The sequence below is a fragment of the Drosophila santomea genome, chromosome 2R (genome assembly GCF_016746245.2).
Source record: "Drosophila santomea strain STO CAGO 1482 chromosome 2R, Prin_Dsan_1.1, whole genome shotgun sequence".
Lineage (NCBI taxonomy): Eukaryota > Metazoa > Arthropoda > Insecta > Diptera > Drosophilidae > Drosophila > Drosophila santomea.
Genome location: NC_053017.2, coordinates 12,810,520 through 12,830,501, shown reverse-complemented (window position 1 = coordinate 12,830,501; position 19,982 = coordinate 12,810,520). Strand labels below are relative to the sequence as shown.

The 19,982-nt window shown below is 42.7% G+C and overlaps 1 protein-coding gene and 2 non-coding genes across 3 annotated transcripts; 1 reads left to right on the top strand and 2 right to left on the bottom strand.

Moving 5' to 3' along the window:
• Positions 1 to 5,151: 5,151 nt before the first annotated feature.
• Trnar-ccu lies at positions 5,152 to 5,224 on the bottom strand. The gene has a single exon. It is a non-coding gene; the product is annotated as a tRNA-Arg (tRNA).
• A 471-nt stretch (positions 5,225 to 5,695) lies between these two features.
• Positions 5,696 to 5,768, top strand: Trnar-ccu. The gene has a single exon. It is a non-coding gene; the product is annotated as a tRNA-Arg (tRNA).
• Positions 5,769 to 8,514: 2,746 nt separating this feature from the next.
• LOC120446772 lies at positions 8,515 to 9,929 on the bottom strand. Its single transcript, XM_039627916.1, has 2 exons — positions 8,887 to 9,929; positions 8,515 to 8,825 (listed from the first exon to the last, which is right to left on the bottom strand). Exons 1-2 carry the CDS (start codon positions 9,911 to 9,913, stop codon positions 8,629 to 8,631), a joined length of 1,224 nt encoding a protein of 407 aa, XP_039483850.1. The 5' UTR covers positions 9,914 to 9,929; the 3' UTR covers positions 8,515 to 8,628.
• Positions 9,930 to 19,982: the final 10,053 nt, after the last annotated feature.

Below are 19,982 nucleotides of genomic sequence, written 5' to 3'. Positions count from 1 at the left end.
AAAGCAGAGCCGCTGGCAGCGCAGCAACTTTTGCCCAAATACTTTTAATTAAAATTTCAAATTATTTTCGCCTTTCGCAGACGTCGACAGATGGAAGTGGGCAAAGTAGGCGTGGCAGGAAGCCCAAAGCTGGAGACAAAGATGAGCACAAGTGCAGTTAGCGAGTGCAATGGCGCACAAGATGGCGAAAGGATCCGGAGAATCTGAAGCGCTGAAATATTCAAAGCGCATTTTCAATTTAAAAGTTTTGCACTCGGGCATATTTATTTATTTTATTTCGCAATTTTTGTTTTCTGCTCATCATTGAGTCCGTCGAGAGCGGGCCAGTGTCTTTGACCAAACTTTGGCTCCTCCAAGTAGGCAATGTCATTGAGATTGGGTGATGGGTGGTTGGGTGTTTGGGTGGTTGGGTGGTTGGGTGGTTGGTGATGGATATGAATGCCCTACAAGCGGCAACTTAATGCAATTTCGCTCTGGCAGATTTCATTTGTGTGACAAATGGGGGGCGTGGCCATGCAAATCGCAAATAAAAAGAACTCATTAAAAGTTTATGCCACAAAGTTTGGCACCCGACCCAATGCCACGCCCCTATCCTCCTCCTCCTCCGCCTACCAGCCCACGCCCACGCCCACGCCCAATCCAATTCTACTCCAGCCAAAACTGCAACTTGTTTTGACCAAGAGAAAAGAAGAAGGCAACTTCCGCTGATTGCATTTATTTTTTTCGAGCGAATGGGCTGGTTTTTGTTTTCGGGTGTTGTGCAATAGTTCTAAAAGCAAGTTTATGGTATAACTATCAATTGCCATGCAGCCTACACTGAAAACTTTTCAAAGGGGCTTTGCCCACAAGTTTGATCGGAAAGTACTTAAACACTTCATCCTCCGTAGCTGGATTGGAAAATGATGGAGGCTTTGAAGATAGACAAAAATGATGAAACTGTTTGGTTGAGTCCATGAATTGAATTTGTATCAACCAATAGCAAACGCAGCTACTACATATGTAAAACAAACAAATGTTTTGTTTGTCATTTCATAATACAACTGGCTATCAGCCATTCCTATCTATGCCAGCAGATCAATCATTAAATAACGATAACCGGTAATTCGAGTGAGCCGTATCGGAATTGTAGGTCACTCCTTTGTGGCTTGTTATCTGCAAGTAATTCCACTCTTTTGTGGCCTGCGATCCCAATAATCGAAATGACAGTTGACAATCCCTACACCAATAATCGAATGAAGTATCACAGGGGCAGAGGTGGCACGTGCGACACGTTTCCCAGTGCTTTTCAGTTCCCAACCAGTTCAAAAAGTCAATTCGAATTAAACAACGCATTTGATTGCCATAAAAATGGGCGGTCGCCCGTATTTATTGTCCGCTCGATTCGCGGTTTGCATGCTCAGCAAATGCATTTTTTCTATTTCAGTTTCAGTCATGTCTCTGTCTCTGTGTTCTGTTTTGGGCCCAAAAGCAAAACGTGTCTGGCCACGGCCGCTCCCAAGACAGGTAAATAAAATTGAAATTATTCTGTGCAGCAAAACTGATGGAAAAAAGTCTTGCAATTTACTAAAACCGACACACACACTCTGAAACCGCACAGAGTGAACCTTGAAAAAAAAATAAGAATGTGGTAAAAAACACGAGCGGGCGGCGTTTCAATTAGCCGTCCTCTAGCAACTTGTCCGGCAATTAGGTGTGTTTTAGCCAGCCAAAACGATTCTAATCGCTTGGGTTTTAACATAGATTTCGACTTTGCTTTATTTGACCGCCTTTTGTTTAATTTTAGCCCCGGTTCGAACACTGTTTTTGCCGTCAGGCTGTCCACTGTCATGTTGCCGGTGACATTAGCTGCAGTTCTAGCGTAAACCTTTAGCCAAAGAGAGCTGCCCGGCCACACACAAGCCGAGTTGCCGCCCGATCATACACCCAGATATGACAAATTTAATTAAGGTTAATTTTCTGTTAGCCTTCTCTTTTTTTTAGTTCGTACGCTGCTTAGTTCACATAACAGTTCATGAGTTAGTAGAATGTTTGCAGTAGTGACTCCATTTTCGCCTTTTACCGGAGAGAATTATCCCTTATCCCAGAACTTGAACAAACAATAATTAAATAATCTACATTTTCAAAATACGAACTTATTCTTTTGGTTTTATTCTGTTGAGAATTCCCTAATCGATCACCGATCAGATTTCTGTCAACTCCCAAACATCCTAAGCCCAGCAGAGGGCGCCACTCACTGGCAGCTACCGCCACTCCCCGCTAGATGGCTACGTTCTAATTCACAGCTCTGTCTCTACAGGGTGTTCCCCACTTCAGTATGAAGCGAATGGCAAAGGTTCTCTCGGCTGCCTTTATCTGAAATTGCCAATCGAATGCAATGCAATGCACTTTTCGACACAAGGAAGGAGGAGAAGGGCTGTGTGAAAAGGTCAAAGGCATTCGATTAACTTTAATTTGCGCGGCTCTTTTCGCTCCGTATGTACGGTATATAGTAATATGTATATAGTATATCCCCTCCATTGTTCCACGATTGTTGATTTAGTTAGCGGATGGATGTCTGCGCAGTTCAGGTGTGCCCCTTGCATTCGGCGTGAAAGCCAAACCTACTCCTCGAGACCGAATCTGCTCCATGCTCGATGCGAGAGTCGCATCTCTGCGATGATGTGCCTCCTAGACGACTTACAATGGCCCGAACTGCGCTTTGATTTATGCCAGCTGCGGTCATGTCAAAGTTCACCTCCTGCATTGTTGCAATGTCACGGGGGCGGGTCTAACGGTGAGGCCATCCCAGCATTCACATTCCTCAAAGATACCTATTCCCATTTGCACCTTAAGGTTAATCAAATCGAATGAATGAATCCATGAATGACGAAGAAATATAAATGCTTTTCTGATCTATAAATTATGGTACCAAGTTTATGTACATTCATATGTGTTGAATAATTTGTAACAGATATTTAACAATTTAATCGAGTTATTGATGAGGTAAATTCCTTTGTTTTCCGTCTTGAGGTGACATTTTAAATCTTAAAATTCGACAGTTTGTTTATGATAATGTTCCCTAATTATAATTGCCTTGAAAAGTATTTTGGGGCGTAACTATAATTGCTTTTCTGTGAGGCTTAAGCACGCGTCGGCCAAACGAAAATGTCACTGTCACTGGCGAACGGCGGCCAGAAATTTGGCCAAATTGATAGCCAAATTTGGCGGCCAGGTGACGGTGCTGGCGGCCAAGTGGGCGGGGCCCCGTACCCCAAGCCGCTCATAATATATACACAACCAATCGAATGCCGTTCGAGAGCCTCAGAGTCGGAGTCTCTGGCTAGTCTGTCAGTTAGCTGAAATTAATTTGCACAGCCTGGCAAAATAATTTACGGTCTGCGCAGAGGCCGAGTAATTGAGGTGGACCACGGTGGACCCGAAGATGTGGGCAGGTTTATGGCTGCAACTTTTCATATGCTCATTGCCCGGCGCGTGACACATCACGAAATACTGTTAACGGCTTTTCCGAATCGAACTGGAAGCTGTCAATTAGTTGTAGGTACATCAACCGAACACGTCTACCGATACTCAAACGAGAAACCTGTTTGACGAGCCGGGAAAATTTGAATTTCGGTGGAGGTAATCAAGTAAAATCGATCCTAGCCATAATCGAATTGAAATTGAAATTGAGTACTCGATTGTGTTGGTGCAAAATCTCCTGCCAGCCGAAATCGAAATGAACTTTTGAAATGGCAAATTGATTTTCCTTACTGATTTCGTAAAATAATCATGTAAATAAGCTTGGCTGCATTAAGTTATTTGAAATAAATATATTTTGTAATATACATACTATGTATATACATTTTTTGGTAAACAAGTTTAATTTTAAAGAATACATTTTGAAGAATAAAATAAGGAATGTTGGCATTTATTCATCATTACTATAAGATTAATAAAAATTTATATTTTTTGTATATTTTTTTTTTCCACGTCATCTGAATGATCTGAAATGTTGTTGAAGTATGCTCGCCAGCTACTTGCCTCGCTCCGATTTGCAGCTGGCCGCTCACAAATCTTGTCAACGGCGAGATGCAGCGATGCATATATATACGCAGCATGCAACCAGGCCGTCATCTGGATTCTGCGTCGGCGACATCCATTTCTCATTTGATCTTTATCGCCGGGCAACATGCGAACGGGCACTGCCTCCCCGGCCACTCCCACTGCCAAAGCCGCCCCAAAAGTCCTTGGTCGTACCTGATATCCGTACTGATTGCAATCAAGATTGGCTTTTTGCATGCGCCTGGCTGCCAAAGCGATTTGTGGTCTGGAAAACTGTTGCGCCCAGCGACATTTCAAGGCTCTCTGTCACAGCAGCTGCTCCCCGTATTTCCCCCCTTTCTCTACTGTTTTGCAATTTGCCAGTTTTTAATTTCCTCTGGTCCTTTCATTAGCGGTCCGCGTTTCGGGTGGCCAAACAGGCCCCCAGATGCCAAAGAATTGGGTCGGTTCAAGGAGCTTCTCCAATCTGTGGGGCACGCAACGCGCAGACACCTTGGCGGCTTTTCGCTGTTTGCTATTTGCTGTTTGCTATTTGAAGCTATTTAGAGAGACAGACAATGGTTGGGTGTAAATCATGTTTGCACCGCTCGCTGTCTGGCTGGCTGACTTTTTGGCCCAGACTTGACTTGACTTTACTTTACTTGACTTGTGGTCAATGGCTTGTACATAATGGCTGGCCCCAAACAACAACAACAACTAACATTGGCTCTTTGGGGCATTTGCAAACAATGACATTATGCTGACGTTTATTAATCGCATTTGCGAAATTAATGTCGTGACATTTTCGGTTTAATGTAGTTGTAATAAATAAAAGCCCCATTTACCCATAGACCAACAGAAAGGCACAATAAATACGTTTGGTATAAAAAATCAATACAATGCTCGCAAAGACAGCCGGCAAACACCACAGATAGCTACTGCTGTCACTGCTCCAGATTACGTAATTCAGATTTGCATATAACAAATGAGCCAAGCGGTGGCTACTTTATTCAATTTATATAGGAATTTAGTTATGATTTACGTAATACAAACATTAAGCAGCGATTGTTACCTATTTCTAACTCCATTATGTCTAAAAAAAAACATTGAATAATAAAAAGTTATCAACTTTACCCCAGATGGGACTCGAACCCACAATCCCCGGCTTAGGAGGCCGATGCCTTATCCATTAGGCCACTGGGGCTTGCTTTTTCTGTTGTCAAAACGATATCATAAAATTCTAGGCAGCTAAGAATAAACAGAATAAGAACAATGAAAGTTAAAATTTATATTGGATAGCTTGAATTCAATAATGTGGAAAAACAGCTGTTAAAACATGATGTGTTCTGGAGAAACAACTAAATAAACAAGCATATTTGTCTGACGACATATTTGGGTAATATTTAGCCATGCACAAGTGTTTCTCTGGTTATACAAATACTGAGGTTTGGTAAGGAGTAAAGTTTTTACAAACTCAAAAAAAAAGTCTCATTGTGCGTTTCTGTTAGTTAATAGTGCCAATACATATTCACTTATTTCCACCCCATAACGGGTTCATAATATAAACACGTTTTGTTATTCCATCAGAATATATCATTTTCTTGCGATGACGCTGAACTGACTCATACATGTGTGCCGTGAGCTCTTAACAGCAGTTTGCCGGCCGCTACCACAAGCCCCAGTGGCCTAATGGATAAGGCATCGGCCTCCTAAGCCGGGGATTGTGGGTTCGAGTCCCATCTGGGGTAAAGATGTAATTTTTTTTTTCTTTTTTTTTTTTTTTTTTTTATATGTTGAATATGTGGTATATTTTTAGTAAATCATCCCGGATTTAATTAATTTTCCGATCATAACGTTAAATTTGTATAAGCTGAATAGATTATGACATTTTATAAAAATGCTAAGAATATTTAGAATTTACCCTGGGCCTCAGGGAAAGTGGATAACTGTTTCACCAGCTATTGGCCGTGCTCCATCAAGCCAGATTAATGGTGAGCCGCTCCCAGATGTCTGCACACATGTCGAAAGAAAACCAGGCAAGCTCGTCACAGCAGTTGACATTTCGCTGTGCCACTTCCACTTAATTTAACAACTTTACGAGTGCCAGCCAATGTCTTCTAATATCGTTTTCAGGCATTTTCATCCCAGCACTTAAATGGCAATCAACTTTCTGATGAGCTGTCAAAAAAGCCGTCGCCCGGCGTTTAGGTGGATGCACCAGCAGTGGGTGTGGTTTGGGCTGGGATGAAATCCATCCACTTTAAAAGTTTGCCAAAAATTGCGGCTCATAATTTCACTTTCGCTATCTGAAATATGCATGGTCGTAAAATTTGCCAACGCCGTCCAAATGGCCACCCTGGGAGCCAAGGATGCACAGGCATCGCCGGGATGGGATGGGAATGGGAGGCTGGGTTTTGGGGAGGTGGTATGATGGTTAGATGGAAGCTTCGGGCATAAGCATTAAAATTGCATACAGGCTGGGAGGGCGAAAAAATACTAAAAAATAAAATTGTGCCTTGCATAGTTTCATTTGCTTTACGATTCAGCGAAACTTTGGCTGAGGACCGGGAGGGGGACTTGGGGTGGGATAAGGCGGTCTCATCATTAATGTAAATTCATTGTTGCATGCAACATGCTGGGCAGGGTGGCGGCGGGGAGCGGCGTTCTCTACTGCCTGCATTATAACAATTCATACCGAATTTTTGATACGAATTCAACTTTCCCACGCACGCATAATCCATTAAGCTGATTATGGGAGGCTTTCGAACTCGAAACACCCTGGATATGATTGCAATGCTGAGTAAGTCGCTCTTAAAACTGGCTATAGGAATGATTAAAAAGTCTTTGTTCTGACTTGGTATAGTGCAATGTATAGCTGATTACTCAATTACCTAAGAAGGTGTTTGTTAGCCACAAGATAAAGACTTTTAAACTTGAAGAATTAGTCAAATGTAAAATTTATATCCTTGATTATATTTTGAAACGATGCTGCTAGTACGTACCCACTAGTTGCAAGGATTCCCGCAGCTGGGAAAAAGTTCATTTCGCCCAACACGCCGCACCACGGTGCAAAAACTTTTGCGCTGAATTAATGGCAAGGGTACTTTAGCACCCAGAGGAAAGTAGGCCAAAGTCCGGGCTATATGGTATATAGGGCGGGGGTAACTAAACGAAATGGAGGCGGAGTGGAGATGGGCGCTGGGGCATTCCGTAAGGTTTATGGAATGCTCCGCAGATTGCATTTGTTGCATTTTACTTAATTGAAAAAGGCCAGCAATGTGGAGGAAGGCCGTAAAAGGACAATATCGCTGTCCCTAGCCCTCTATGGGCCGCCTGTGCTGTGCACTTCATAAAGCTGACAGGGCCCGGATCGGTGCGGCGGCCTGGCTATAAAAGAACATGACCAAAGAAGCGGCTCTCTCACAGTAAACACACCAAAATAGACCGCCAACGGACCGCCACAAACGGGCAACAAAAAGCACACAAAAGCATCTGCAACATGCAACAAACAACAAACAACAAACAGCAGCCAACAAGCCTAAGCCAAGCAACAACAGCAACAGCAGCGCAGAAACAACGAGCGGCAAAAATTATCTACTCAGATTATGTCGAGATTAATTACATACGCTGAGCGCCATTGTCTTGTCAATAAATTGTCGTTGTCGTCGACGTCGCCTGGCATCGTGTGGCTTTAAGATAAGACGGCCCCCGACGACTACCGAAATGTTAACTGGCTTTTCCCTCTACCACTCTGTATATTTTTTGCAATTTTTTTTTTTTTTTTTGCTTTTTTGGCTGATGCTGTCAAAATTGGTTGCTCAACCCGGGAGTTGGTGCAGTGCAGCCAGCCAAGCCCCTCGTCCTCGGCTAATTAATTTAGAAATGTTGCCGGCATCAGCGCGACGAGCCCACCAAAGGGAGCGCCATATCCAGTTGGTCCACCGTTAGCGGGCAAATAATAATGAAATGATATAGGTTTAATCCGGCGATAAGCATCGTGCCGCATCTCTCTAAGCCAAGCATCTAAAGTGCTCGCCAAGTGCGCGTAAATTAATTGGCCAGAAAGCGAAGTATATCCTATGTATGTATGTATGTATGTATATTTGCAATTCCCATCTCTGAAGAGCGCCGACCAAGTTTATTGGGCTGGGATGTGGCTTCGACTTTGGCCAAGGGGCACTGACGTTAAATTTAGTGCATGCTAGGCGCCGAATGGCCAATGTAAATTTCGAAAGGCAATGCCGTCTTGGCCCGACTCAAATGTACCGACCATCGAAGGCTAAGAGCGGGCGAATGATGGCCCACGAGCATGGGCAGGGCTAATTAGAATGGATAACACGATATTGGCATCTCTGCACCTGGAAAATACTGCCCAGCATAACTCCAGATGAGTGTTTGTCCATGTAGCAGATGCGATTCGAGATTGCAGAGCGTGCAAAATACTGCTTTTCATAAGAAATAAATCCTAATGGTACTAGTAAAACTATTTTATAATTTATATGGATGTATTTTTTAATGCATATTATGAGTTTGGCATGACTTGCCTTTTTGTTGCCACATCTCCATATTATTTAGGTTATTTATATGATTATGATATGATTTCTTAGTCTACTGAATATCCAAAACACCCTTCGCATCAAGCGTGGCTAATAGTTTTGTTGCACTTTCCAGCACCCTTTCGTTGGCATAGATAGCATTCTGGAACCGAATGCCCTCCTCGGTATCTTTATAGACACTTGAGAAGTCTGAGGTCACTTCAGTACCGTCGTATATAATAACAGGTTTGAAGAGATGGGCCAATAAACCTATTGTTTAAAAAATGTGTTATTAGAATATAAGCTTTACATATAAGATATGAGTACTTACACATGAATCGACGACTTTCGAACTGTTTCTGGAACTCCTGGAGGCTGGGAAATTTACCCTTATAAGCCAGATGTTCCAAGTTCGTTTTAAGGTGGCTGTAGTATTGTTTAACAAGAACGGATTCCATGTCCTGTACTTCGTCCCTCACCGAGACGGTGAAGAATAAGTGCAAGTCGATGGCAGGTGAAGTGAAGTTGCTGAATTGAAAGTCTATGGCTATGGCTGATTGGGGATTACTCGCATCATCGTACTGATACATAATGTTGGTGGTCCAGCAATCACCATGGTTCAACGCCAGCAGCTCGTGTTCTGCAACTTCAAAGGTTCGAGCTCCATACTCCATTATGTTTTCATGCATCTTTTCTACTTTATCACCGTACTTTTCCTTCAAATCTGGTTGTCCATTTATGAACCTTATGAAGGCCGATAAAATTCCTTTGTACACCTCCGTGTAGCCCTTCTTGTCACGAGAAAAGAAATTAGTATAAAGGCTTTTTGTCAGGAGCTCGGGATGGCGCTGTTTCACGACTATGGATGCGGCATGGAACTTGGCTAACAATTCGAGAGTCAATTTCGTATGAGCCAGATCCAGCTGCTTCACTCGATCTGCATTCACGTAGTTATACTCTGCCAGATCTTCCAGTATCATGGTACTATATTCCCTGTCTACAAAAATCGTATCTGCAGTAAACTTGCCGGTGAGGCCAACTTCTAGAAGAAGTTGCTTCATCTTGGGCAGCATGAACTCGTACATATCCATTTCCCGGTTATACACATCGTACTCCAAAAATACTTTGGCCTGGGGAACACTCTCTGTTAAGGCTTCCTTGACAATGTAGGTTTTATTCTGAAATAATCCATTGCCCTGCTGAATGTCCACATGGATACGGGTCATGAGGCTTATGTAGTTCTGGCCCTTTTCAGTTGCTGGCTTGGCCCAGACTTTGAGGACCTTCAGCTGATCATCCTTGTAGTAAGCCCTCAGTTTGGGCTGCAAATACTCTCCGGTTAGCCAATTGGGTATCATTGTTTACGACGTGCCGTTTCTGCGACTTCTAACGCTTTTGCTCGAGCAGCGTTCTTTTATATGGCAAGCAAGTTCGTTCTTATCAGTATAAACTAAAACCTTGATTAGATTTGAAATACAAATTCGTGTGTTATCTCTCCCTTAGCGATATTTGATAATGCTAACTTATATCGCCCAATGCACACTTATAGGGTTTATTTGCGTTTGATTGGTGCTGAATGATGTGCATATATTGGCGCCTTTCATGAAATAATTTTCTAGAAAGATCTTTTAAAAAGCTCCTCCCATAACAAAATTCTGCAAGCCTGTTATTTAGCATTCTGATTCTGTTTGTATTTGGATTTTACTAGTCGATATTTATTAGATACATGTTGTGACAAGTGTAAGACTTAAAGCTCATATTGGATAAGGATAGGTATGAGTGCCTTTCACACATCCCCATCTCTCGAGTCCTGGCAACATTAATTGGATAAACAAATATTTACTGCCACATTAGTCATCATTAATAACATATACTCAGGGAAATTGGGCTGCAATACCCCTTAAATCTGCATGACTAAGTGCATTTCTGCCATCCACTTCGACCGCATCTAATTATTTATAATTAAAGTTTCTGGCTTGTCTGTGCTTCGGTTGGTCAAATGAATACGTTATACAATTGAGAGTTTACTGTAAACAACAAGGACACAAGCCACCGGCTTGCCGAGTGAAAGTTACCAGGTTCATTCTACTCTGTTTGTTTACGGCAAAGTTGTCTGCCAGAAGCTGTGCATATTGAAATTCCATTACTTGGAAAATCATCGCGAAAGTGCATCCCAGAGGTTGTTAGTTGGATGTTGATGTTTGGTACACTGAGAGGAATATCTACTTGTAGCTAGCCTAAAGTTCATAAAGTCAAGGTAAGGAGATGAAGCGATATACATATATATTTTAAGCACTTAACGCATATTTTGGAAGTGTTTATAGTGGTAATTTATACTATTTCGTTCTCAAATTAGTATGATTCAGTATCAATACTTTTTTGAAAAAAGATACATTTTCTGCCATCTGCGGGCAGTGATTCAAAGTTTTTGGGATTTTAAGCTATTTGCGAGTCACGCACTTGATCCACCCACACACACACACCCACACACCCACACACACACGGACACAAGCACACACCCACAAACGCAAGGTAATTTCCCAGGCGGGTAACGGTACTTTAGCGGCTGTGACGCCATTTTGCCGTCGGCCATTTCCCGTCTGCCATCGCGTGCCGCCTGAATAATTGATGCCACGTTGGAAGGGCTGTGATGGGTTAAGAAGTGATCCAGGAACGGAGTCGCTATTAATGAGTTCCCACCGCCTATATGCATAATGTATAAAATATATATGGCACTGCCAATGGCTCAGTACCAAGTACACTGTACACTGTACACTGTACACTGTTCGCTGTACTCCACACCACCCGCGTCGCAGTTGACAAATAAGCGCTTAAGTAATTTGCTGCCGTTTGCCAACGGAAAAGGGGTAAACTTCACAAGTGAATATTAAATAAATTTTCCAGTTATTGCCTGCGTCTGTGACTCAACAACGTCCTCCACGTTCTCCATGGCCTCAACGGGTTAACCGAAGACCGCCGAAGAGTGCTGCATTCAACTTGTAATTAATGTCAAATATTTACACATTTGCCGGAGATCAAAGGTCTGCCAGCAAGTCTCGCAGCAGCGGGGCTAATTAAATGAGTATTTATATTTAAATTACACAAAACTACTTAAAGGCTTTACCCTTGAGCACAGCGGCTGATGAAGTGGATGGGTGAGTTTTCACCTAAGCACAGCTGCTGGCAGTGAAAGCCTTTCGCTTTCAAGCGGGGCGAAAAAACCAACCCTTTGCTGGCTCATCCATACGGCAGGTTATACTGTCACTTAATTAGCTAAAATTGTTAACCATCTGGTAAGTTATCATAATCATAATCAAAGCAGATTGATTTTTTCAACATAAACTGCACTTTATGATATAATTCTGGATTGAGCAAAGTGGCTCGGTTGTTACCGCCTAGTTAAATATCCAAACTTATCCCTTTCACTTGCTGCTCATGCCGAAAACTTTGCCAGAATATGCACAAAGTTAAAAGGTGAACTTGCCGCGTCCTTCGTCCTTCGTCCTTCAGCCTTCATCCTGCATCCTTCACCGGCAATTTGTCGCGCAATTTAGCTCGGCATTCAATTCGCTTCGAACTGTGGAACTCGCTCGTCAAAGGCTTTTAGCTTGTTAGCGCTGCACTCAATTGGAGGCATTTAAATGCCGACTGGCGGTCGACTGGCAGCAGTGGGTTAAGGCTGCCGGGGGGTTAAGGGTTTGCATGCGAGCTGCTGCAATTTGAAAATGCAGTGGCGCCCTAGCGGAGACAAGAACCCGCAGAGCAACCAGTTCCAAGTTCGTGTGTGGATGATACGAGTATTCGGCATACGTCATGTGGCAAATGCGTGTGTGCAGTGCAATCTTGGTTTTTCCGGGAAACCAGGGTCTGCGTCCGTGTCTGCGTCCGTGTCCGAGTCTGGCTTTCGGCTCCTGCTCTCGGTACTCCGTTTTCCATTTCTCCGGCGCTGTTGCGGCTCTGTTAGCCGGCCACCGTAGGCGGAAATGTTACGGCGCACACACGAAATGCATTTTGTAACCCAATTTCCTACTTCCGGTGTCTTTTCGGCAGCCGCACCACCACCCACCCACCACCCACTGCACAAACGCCCATTGGGGGGGTGAGGCGCCACCCATTCGCCCGCTGAGAGACGTGAGCACGTCGGAGAGTGAGCGGAAATGAGCTTGGCCGGAAAATTAACCCACACGGCTCTCTCGCACACATGGAAGCTTTTCCACACATGTTCGAATCGGAAAATTCCGAGCTACCTCTTCGAGCTTTCCCCGAGCTTTTGCCTTGCCATTCTGACAGCTTTGTGACCCACCTTCTGGCCCCCATCCCTTTTTTGGTAGCGTAAAAGGGTATACGTTATTCGTCAACAAATATGTTACAGGTAAAATAAAAAACACATAAGCTGAATAAGGTTTCAAGTGTTAGCTTTCATTTCATTTCTCTCATTAAATGTACTACAATAAATACATGATAAGTATAATGAAGTGTGCTTATAATACATATAATATAATATGTATGAATGAATATGTATAATGTAATAAGCCTAATAGAAAATAGAGCATCTAAAAGCCGACACTTCTATCCATATATTTTCTCTGTGTCTTTTTTTCCTGCTTGCGATTTTCCCCATTTAATGCCGTCGCGCAGCTGTTTTGACCAGGTGACGTATTGTAATGCCGCCACCAGTCGTGTTGCCACTTTGATTGATTGGGTAATGAAGTTATTAGATAGGTGTGATTGTCGGGCCGTGCGAGATTTCGATTTCGAGTGTGGCAGCGGCGAATTAAGTGCCTCATTAGATTGTTATGATAGGTGTGCGGCATTGTGGGCGGCGCTGCAGTGCGCGAAATGCAATTAATATGCAAACGAACGTGTGATTGAGTTGTAAGCTTGAGTTTTTCCCATGAAGGGTTATCAGAAACCAATTCAACAGGGAATAGAGCGAAAGATTTGAGATACTCATCGAATTATATCCAAACCATTCTAACACAAGTCTGTTATACCTTAAAATATACCTTTAAATATACTAGTGTGTTCATTTATTGTAGTATATGATTCTTTAAAAGTAAATTTACCAGTCAGACAGACAGTTTAGCATATTACCGATATAGAAATGTAGGTCGCTTTCGAATTTGGCCAAAATAAAGTAGACTGATGTGGATCGCTTTCCCGTGCAATTTCGCGGTTGAAGATATGATAACAGCCATGGCCGCTTGTCACTAATGCTGACAAGGTCACATTGTCAACGTCAGTGCGCGTGCGTAAACCAATAAAATTTGTCCAAAACGGCCAAGACAATAGCCAAATAAACAAAGGCTAAGCGAGGGGCTACTGGCTACTGGCTGCTACTGGCGGATAGAGCGGCGGTAATGGGGCAACAGCCACATACTCGTATAGCCGCAGCTAAACTGGCTTTAATGATTCAATCCCAAATATGGGTGTCAATAAGTTAACAGACAGACAATGTTGCACTTGCCGCGGCCAAATGCGCGCTGTCTTGGCCAAAAGCCAAAGGAGGAGCAGCCGATCTGGAATTGGCTGTGGTGGACCCAGGCCCAGACATCGCCGCTGAAATTATGAAATGCATTTAATTTTGTTGCACACTTTTTGTGCGGTCCGGCGGATTCAGCTGCAAAGCCCCTCAGCTCTTGGGGTCTTTGGAAAATCTATAAAAATTCCATTGACCATAATTTAAGCCGTTGGCATTGGCATTGGCATTGGACGCGGACTTGGCCGTGGTCCTGGTCTCTGACCAGGCTGACTGTTTAAGGAAGCAAATGTTTCCGTGCAGCTGCCAACTGGTTGACAACTTGTGCGGACCTGTGTTTTATGTGCCATCGGCTGCTGCAGTCGGGTTTATATTGCAATCTGTCCGCAATCATGTCACATCGTTCTGCAACTGGTTCTGCCAGAGATCTCCCTCCAATCCGACCGACCCAATCCTGGCCATCTAATGAGCTTCGAGGGCGTTGCAACTTTAAGAGGGCCCTCTCTCAGATAAAAAGGTTTATTGCTGGCAAATGGAACGGGGACTATGGCTACCCATAAATCTCAAGTGAATGCCGGTCGAGGATGCATAAAACTTCTGACATTAAGAGCCAGACGCCCGCGCATAAGTCCAGCAGGACATCAAAAGTTGCTCCTGGCTGGCCGTAAACAAATAAACAACAAGCTGCAGAACAACTGGCCAAGAATTTGCCGCCAAACAGAAGCCAAGGAGCTGGAAAAATAACAGAAATAACAAAAATAACGAAAAAAAATTGTAACGCAGTCAACAAGGACACTGTCATAACTTTTTTAATGTCCTGGACAGGGGCGGTCGTACAGCTGACAGTAGATAAATTCTAAGCAAGCAACTTTTGCAGCCAACTTGCACTGACATTTCTCTCTTGGCCACGTTGCACTCTGACAAATCGCAAAGTGCTCCCGAGTCAGCCAAAATGGCGAAGCAAAATAGGGGAGAGGGCCCAAAAAAGTACAAAAAACGGTGGCCCAAAACAGTTGGCCAAAAAACTGCTTTGCCTCGCTAAAGATTTCTTTTGTCTCTCTGGCGAATCGCATAAATCTCTCCGAGCTACTTAATTTTTTAGTACGAACTGCATCTAAGTTTGGAATCATTTTGTAGTACATTTTATTTGCTTACTGCCAACGCAGAGAGGAGTAGAATGTATTGCCTAACCCCATGTAATTGACGGTTGACACAGTTGGCCAACTTTGACAGCAAACACGGCAAAACACAGCCGACCAAAATTGAACTGAACCTGATGTTTGGCTGAACTGAATTGCCAGTTGCATAATTGATTTCTTTTGTCTGCTCTTAGAATTGACTTTATTGGGTTCGTTTGAATATTACCAGTTCCCCATGGGCGGAAAAAGGGGTTTTACAGATAGTTCAATTCGAGAAAAAATGTATTAAGCAATTCTGATTAGCAATTTAGTACGTTTTCATATTTACATTTCATTACACGTTCATGTACCTCGTCAGGCAAACAAAATTTATATTTAATATTTGCTTTCCACATTCGATTCCAGTGCGTAAAGAGCATTAAATTTATCTAAATGCCTGCACTTATTTAATTTGTATAATAATTCAATAATTTTGAACTGCCAGACAAACTAATTAAAAATTAAAAATGAATCGACTGAATCGACTGTGGGTTACTTAATTAACAGTTTGATTGATTGAACTCATTGTATTACTGAAATAATCGCACCAGTCCAGCCCAGAATGTCATGAATGGACGACAGCAACTATTTTACCCTGGAAACTCCACTGATGGAATTGCTTTCGACCAAAAATCACGCACGCAATAATTACAAAATGCGGACACCAGTATGCAAATGCCCATATTTGTATTTATATATTTTAATTACGGAATCACATATTGTGGCTAGCTTATTATTTTGCACTTTGTGCTGCGCCAGCAAACTGAGGGATTGAAATAGCAAAGCTGTCAACTGAAGCTAGGATTTGCATTTCAATTTAAATATTGTGCATGGCAATCCATCAAACGAGGCTAAAACTGGTCCGAAAACTGTCACCAACTGGCCATATATTATATTAGTTATTCAATGCCTTATACCAGTGTATTTAAGGTGAAATGGCAAAGAGCAACAAGTTCGTTATATATGGTACTAAGGTGCCTAAGGAGGTGTTTTGATGTATAGTAAACTTTTTCATATTTTACTTACAATTATCAACACCTCAAGATTTCATGTATCATATACCATTATATTGCAGACCTTGGACTTTTTCTTATTTTGCAAAGCATCTTTAGTCATTGCCAATTAAGAACACCAGTTTTTCTAAAGCCCCAAAGATTCCATCAATTTTAATGGGCAGGCAGAGGCCTTCCGCCTTCCCTTTATTGGTGCCAAAGATCTTTGAGTTATTTGAGCAGGAATGGCGGGCGAGAACACCTGAACAGAGGGCTATAAAGATGCTGTCGGATGTTGTCATTAGCATTGAAAAGAAATAAAATATAATTTATTATCAGCTGGTTGTCACATCGACGCAAGGAGCGGTCGCCTTGCCAATTGGGTGTCGATGCGAAATTATTAATTTTCTCGCATTGCCCGTCGGCCCTTACACTTTTCCCCTGACAGCTCCGCCTATCTCTTGGCCAGATTTTCCTTTCCAGGATGGCGTGTGAATGCGACAGTGAGTGTGGAATGCGTTTGCCTTGGGTTTTCTCTCCTTCGAACGCATCATTACGATAACAATCGCAGCTAAACGGCAGCCGACCGTCTCGGTCTTCATTTAAGATTCCTGGCGTTGCTTAATAATGCAAGATTCATGTCGATATGTCAATGCGTTTGCGCGCAATCGATCATTTTGGGGAGCGAGGCGGCCCAAGGAGTCAGTCGCCAGCTCTGAAGAGACCAGTTATCCAGAGGACCTGGAGCCAGCACATCCAGCAGATCCAAAAGCTCCAAGAGACACTCACCATTCACCAGAGCGACCTGTCCTTGTTTGACATAATGTCGCCAGATTAACAGCGGCGATAAACCAGCAGGCAGTTGTTTAGTCGTAGGCATTATCTTGCCGGAGTTGGCAATTTTATGGGCCGGCTTATTACACGATTTGGTCACGGCTAACAATACATCACGCAGCAGTGATAGTGATAAGGCTGCTGAACAGAGCCAGAGAGCCACAGAGACCGGGTCACAGACGAAACTTATCAATTAAGCAGTTGGTGATCTCTCATTACACGATCGCTACTGTCAAATATCCCATAATTTATAGTACTCCGCGATCGTTCCAGCCAGCGATCAATCGAGCATCAGGCATCGAGCATCGTACATCGTACATCGAGCATCGAGTATGTCAACCGATCGGCGAGGAACATTGATTTATGCCAGCCCGTTCAGCACCACTTTTTGTGGCAAGCGGACAGAGTTGTCATAAGGACAACTGCAGACAGCGAACAACTTGCTGCCGCAGACACATCCCTTTTGCAGCGTTTTATAGTTATTTTATGTTAATCATCCGCTCGAAAGTATCTCCAAATGCAGCTCATTCCGAGGGATCTACGCTTGAGCATGTCTATTTCCCATCGATCATCTGCTGCTGCGATTATTTCTCCGAATATTTATTGAACATGCTCATTGTCATGCGGCGCTGGTGCCTCAAATATATATATTTTTGGGAACAAACGACTCCCTGCGTTATTATCGAGGTGTCAAAACATAATTGTGGACAGGGCAGTTTTGAATGGGGCTATTCCCATAATTTGTCAGGTAGATTCTGACTTCAACTTGAAATATTTCAACTTCAGTTTGATTCCCGGGCTATTAGCATTCGATTGTGTGATGCTCATAAAAAACATTGAAATCGAACATACTCGCATTTCTGATTTCAGTATAAATCTGGGAGTTAAGAATCCAACAGTGTACCTTTTTTAAAGTACTGGAATTAAATAGACCGATCACGATTTTCCGTACCAAAATTGGTTCATAAATTCTGTATTTTTCTAAATAACTTTAAAGGCTGGCTGACTAACATGACGAGAAAGACAAGCCTGATAATGAGTTCATGAATATTATTTATGGGGTCGAGACCACCTCCTTCTTAATGCCAAACTGTTTAGTACTTCATTTAATAGTTTCTGCTTTGCAACATACACCCTATTACTACAAATAAATCTCATAAATTTTGCAAGTGATAAAAAATATAAAAATAGTTTTCTCGTGCGCCTTGGAAAGTTGGAAAAAATATGGCACATTTATGAAAAACTAGCTGCAATGGCCGTCATAAATCATGGCCATGCAAACGATACAGTGAAATGAGTGCTACCCACTCTGATTACATTTTCAATCTAACTCGACTTAGCCAAAGTGCCCATTAAATGTCATTTGCAAAGCGCGAAACATTTTTCGGTTAAATCTGGTAATGTTTCGCATATAAATTCACACATCAAAATTTGCAGCCCGCTCAGCCGCTGACAAGGCACAATTCATATAGTTTGTATGTATGAATATGCTCGCATGTGGCATAAATTTCAACCCGTTCGGCGGGGCGTGGCACTTTGGGGGGCACAGACTCTGCTTCTTGGCCGACATTTATTATGTTTCAAACAAAGGCTCCAAAGTAAAAAACGATTGCAATATGGCTGGGCTCATGTGAAACGCCTGTCGACAGACTTCTACTTTTTGCTTCGCACCAACTGCTGGCGACAATTGCAAATGAAATATAATTTTAATATTTTATAGACATTCTGGCACACACAGCCTTACAATTTCCAACTGCTGGCATTACGAATGCCACTTGGATTCCAACTCTTTGAACATTCGTTTATATTTTTTGGGGTCTATGACAAGTCGTCGTTTGGTTATTTTTGGTAATTTATGATGGAAATTAATATGCACCCATGGCTGCCTTATTGGGTAGGGCAAATCGCAGGCTGACGCGAGTGATTAGTGAATAAATGTGGAAATTATGCTAACGATACATATTAATACGCAACTGATAAACCTCAGAAATTTGTCAGCACGTCGCAGTTTTGACACTTGGCTAAAGAGGTGACAGAACTGAGCTCAGCTCACGTTTGAAAACGAAAATCGGGGTTATGGTTAGGCCACTTCTGAAATCGATAATGTTCAAAGTCTTAATAGGCGATTAAAATATATGTACGAGTATATACTTTGCGGTCTCTTTGAAAGAAACAATGGAATGTGTAATAGTTAGCCATGCCAACTACATTAGGTAACATATATCAGTTAGACAAAATAAATGAAATATTTATTTTAAAATCCATGAACAGTTAACCCAGACTAGTATCTCATTTCAGTACAACTTGGTCTCAATTATGTTTGTTTTGAGTTGGTGCACTTCAATGGAAATCAAATTACCCATCGCATTGGCTATCGCACATGTTTATCCCAAGTCCCCATTCATCAACTCGATGAATGGCTCTGCAAATGGGTTATTCATTGCGCGGGCTTGGCCAAGAAGCAGTTCCACCTGATTGGCATATGTTATTGGAGCGATTAACTGTTCGTTTACCCTAGATAATGGGGGCCATAAATTTGCAGTCTGTTCGAAACCAAATGGCAGGCGGCTTAGCTCACTTTCACTTTGCGAGTCTGTTCGGAAAATGCCAAATGGCCAAAAACAGACGATTTTCATTTTCAATCAGCACCAAAAGTACACAAAAAAACCCACAGTACTGTGGGCCAAAACGGGTGGCACCTGATCAGATGCCCACTAGTCGACACCTGCCGACGTTTTGAGCGTTTCCTAACACGTCAATGGAGCTGGGGCGATCAATTAATTTGACATGCAAGCGGGACTCAAATTGACTCTACTCAACTCAAGTCAACTCAACTCGACGCGACTTAATCAAATGGAAAAGGGTAACGAAAGCCGAACGGCCAATAAAATGCTGGGCCGTCTCAGCCATGTAAATCCTTTCACTTTCCAGCCAGACCGCAGCA

Coding starts and splice junctions, on each gene's coding strand:
- LOC120446772 (XM_039627916.1), bottom strand. CDS start 9,913: ATGATACCCAATTGGCTAACCGGAGAGTATTTGCAGCCCAAACTGAGG. Junction 8,826..8,886: donor CGAAAGTCGTCGATTCATGT/GTAAGTACTCAT, acceptor TTTAAACAATAG/GTTTATTGGCCCATCTCTTC.